Genomic DNA, 3,704 nt, shown 5'->3' on the forward strand with positions numbered 1-3,704 from the left:
CGGATCATGTGTGGAGGAGTCTGGAGATGTGGTGCGACATTGGGAAGATAAACGCCAATTCAGTTAGAGGAATTATTGATGAGGGTGTCAGATTGAAGATGAGTTCCAATCGCAAGAAGAAGGCTCTGTTCTCGATCCTCTATGGTGCTCTGTGGGCTATTTGGCGTGCCATGAATGATAGAATCTTCAATGACGGTATTGTTGATCCGATTAAGGTTGTCGATTCGATTAAGTCTATGATATTTCTGTGGGTTAAACATAGATATGGCAGGTGTAGTATTAATTGGGGTGATTGGATTAGATCCCCTAGTAATTCAACTCTGTCTTTTGTTTACTTTCTCCTTCATCTAGCACCTTGCTAGAGTTGGTGTTTTATATAATATATATTTACCGGTTAAAAAAAAAAAATAGTTGTTTTCGTAATTAAAAAAAAGTAATTTATTTACTTTTAAAATTTTTAATCATCCTACGGTCACTACTGATGAAAATCGAAATGTCTCAAAAGTTTAAAGTAATCATTAAATTACTTAACAACATTGCGTAGTGTAATTACATAAATACCCCTGAATTCAAACACCCCTTGGATTTGGATCAAAGCACAATTTTTCTACCGACTTTCCCGATCTAAATTCATTCACCTTTCGATTTCACTGTAAAATTAGCAACACAAACCACCGTCAACAGTCGGAAACGCCACAAAACTCCTGCGAAATGAGCTCAATTGAGCGCCCGGAGGGGCTTCCTTCCAGCTGGACCATAGAAGTCAAAGGTTCAGAGGAAGAGAAACGTGAGGTAATTGTTCTTCCAGTCTTCGATTTTTCCGGAGTTGGAATTAGGGTTTCCTTTGTCCAATCTTCGGTTTCTTATATTTTGTGTGCTCTGATTACATGTTCGCTTTAATTGCGCAAATGCGGAGAGCAAAATAGCTGCATGTGATTGCGAGTAGAATTATGAAAGTAGCTTGACGCTGTTGAGTTAGTGAGAGTATTGCGAGTTGAGATTTCATGTGTCTTTGTAGATTTTCCGTATCAAGCATAAGATTATTTTATTTCTGGAGAGAATACACTTCAATTTTGATGTCATACCTTGTAATTCTTGCATCTAATTGTGAAATATATGTGGAATGTAGCTGGCATATTTTTGGAAGTATTCAGGTTAACATATAATATTGTAAGTTGAAAACTACCTTGTATGACATTCAAAGCCAATAATTCATAATTATTCTGGTGTGAACTTAAGGAGAATATGTTAATATTATGTAGTATTTGTTAATGTATTTGAATTTTGGTCTAGAGATATGAAGATTCATACCAATTTGAAGTTGAAAATTTGTCCATTTGAACTCAAGTATCAGAGTATCCTTTCTAATAGACAAAGCACCTAAACATGCATGGAACCTTGATAGGAATCCTGATTAATGAACAAAACTGATAACTTACTGTTAAAACTTAAAACTATCATCTTTTGTTATTTTTCTTGAATTCTTTCTGAAATATTTTAATCTGTAGTGTTACATTGATCCTGAAACTGGACGAGAGTTTCATTCAATGCTGGAGGTTTCTGACTATCTTAACACCATCAACAGCAGCAAAGCCACTGAGACAACAGTAATTTTCTTATTTCTGTTCTTCCTTCTAACTCTATTTCTTGAAATTTCTAATAATAATGATACAATAATTCAAACTGTTGAAGCTATAATTTATTCATTTGTGTGTTGCTTCTTTTTAAGGGAGATAAAGATAAACCCTCTTCAGAAACAGTTATTCCCGAGAAGTCTGAAGCTGCTGACGTGGCAGCAGAAGACATCTCTGAAAAGAATCAAGAAACCAGCGAAAAGAGCAATGAGAAGAATGTTTGTTTTGTTTCATCTCCCCTTTTTTTTTATTTTTTTAAATAAAAAATAATAATATGATATAATGTGTAGGCTGTCTCGGCCTCGGGGACTCAAGTGGATGGGTTGCCCCCAGGTTGGATAAAAGAAGTCGTAATTAGGACTGCTAAAGGCCGCACCACAAGAAAAGATCCGGTAAGCACATTCCCACCTTCCTTTCCTGTCTCATTGACATCAGTCTCTGTCCCAGTGGCCCAGTCCACTGAAGCCAAACACAGTACAACCTGTTATGTTATGTTATGTGTTGTACTGTTATGTCTTATCTTGTCTTGTCCTGTATAAAAAGTGGGACCATGGTGATTTCCATGTATGGATTTATGTTTGTTGTCATATTTAATGCTTAATGATTAAAGAAATTGTTTTTTTTTTTTTTTTAATTATACAGTATTACCTAGACCCTTCAAGTGACTATGCCTTTATGTCCAAATTGGATGCTTTACGTTATCTGGAAACTGGAGACATAGAGAAATGTGCAATGAAACCAAGGAAAAAGAGTGATATTATGATGGTAAGTCCTCTTTTTTTAACTTAAAAAAAAAATTGTATTAAATTAATTTTTTATAGGGATACCATTTTTACAGTATGGTCCTTTTTTTTGTCTAAAACAGAAATTAGCGAATACACCAACCAAGACACAAAGTGCAAATAAAAAGTCAACAAAGAGAAGCAACGAGACAAAAAAGTCAACATCCACTCCACCTTCTCTAGCATCAAAAAGGCTCAAAACAAGTGAAACTGTCGAACCACAGTCTGAGGAGCAACCAGAAAAAGAGAAAAATGAAGGTGGTGATGGTGTGGAAGATGATACCGAACAAGTCAAAGGTAAAGAGTCAAATGTTGAAAAGTCAACTAACGATGAAAAGACGGAAATACCCCTGACTGTTAATGGTGATGTACCGATTGAAGTTCCGGAAATACCCATGACTGCTGAGGAACAAAGTGTTGGAATTGAGGAGAGGAAGAATGAAGGTGCTAATGAGGTAAATGATAGTTAAAGCTAATAATGTTTCTATTATGGTAAGTACTTAAGAACATTGGGACACAAGTTAAGGTGTTATGTGTTTCTGACCAATTAGTGTCGATGTACTTTTGTTTCTTTAGGTTTGTTTTGTGGAGTAATATGTCTAAGGAACCTTCACTTTTAGCTATGTTGATACCTTTTATTGCTTCTAACTCTTTTTCTGAATGAGAAATTTATCATCCTACCCATTTTAAATGGTGACAAGTGAGATTGTTTGGTTAATTGGAGGGTTTGACTGTGGTTGTTGGTCATTTGACTTGGTCAAAAATAAGCTTAAACATCAATAGCTAGGACAAGTAATAGTCGAATACACAAACAACTTATGGTTAACAAGTAGTTCTTAAGTGATTAAAAAACTTAGAGTTTGTTGAAAACAATATTGAAACGAATGAACCGCCAAATGATTGAATTTAATTAAAAGAGGTGATCGCTTGTAGTTTTAGTTATTCAATAGTTCTTAGGTGATTAAAGAACTTGGACTTTGTTGAAAACAATATTGAAACTAATGAACCCACAAATAATTGAATTTAATAATTAAAAGGTGATCACTTTTGTTTCAATTCTTCAATTAGGCATCCAATTGGGGGATTAATAGATCTTATGATTGTTCAAGTTACATAAACATAATAGTAATCAATTATTAATTGGGGATTAATAGATCTTATGATTGTTCAAGTTACATAAACATAATAGTAATCATTTATTAATTTGGGGATTAATAGATCTTATGATCGTTTAAGTTAGAGCATTATGTGTGGGCAACAAGGTGTAACACCAAGTTGTGTCACCTCA

General features: G+C 34.4%; 1 protein-coding gene across 1 annotated transcript; it reads left to right on the top strand.

The window, feature by feature from the left end:
• Positions 1 to 593: 593 nt before the first annotated feature.
• Positions 594 to 3,107, top strand: LOC145002838 (uncharacterized). Its single transcript, XM_078962027.1, has 6 exons — positions 594 to 792; positions 1,509 to 1,607; positions 1,730 to 1,852; positions 1,925 to 2,026; positions 2,277 to 2,399; positions 2,500 to 3,107. Exons 1-6 carry the CDS (start codon positions 712 to 714, stop codon positions 2,884 to 2,886), a joined length of 915 nt encoding a protein of 304 aa, XP_078818153.1. The 5' UTR covers positions 594 to 711; the 3' UTR covers positions 2,887 to 3,107.
• The last annotated feature ends 597 nt before the right edge of the window (positions 3,108 to 3,704 follow it).

The sequence above is a fragment of the Lactuca saligna genome, chromosome 6 (assembly GCF_052625555.1).
Source record: "Lactuca saligna cultivar CGN05327 chromosome 6, ASM5262555v1, whole genome shotgun sequence".
In the NCBI taxonomy this organism is placed as follows: domain Eukaryota; kingdom Viridiplantae; phylum Streptophyta; class Magnoliopsida; order Asterales; family Asteraceae; genus Lactuca; species Lactuca saligna.

Coding starts and splice junctions, on each gene's coding strand:
- LOC145002838 (XM_078962027.1), top strand. CDS start 712: ATGAGCTCAATTGAGCGCCCGGAGGGGCTTCCTTCCAGCTGGACCATA. Junction 1,853..1,924: donor AAAAGAGCAATGAGAAGAAT/GTTTGTTTTGTT, acceptor TATAATGTGTAG/GCTGTCTCGGCCTCGGGGAC. Junction 2,400..2,499: donor AAAAGAGTGATATTATGATG/GTAAGTCCTCTT, acceptor TGTCTAAAACAG/AAATTAGCGAATACACCAAC.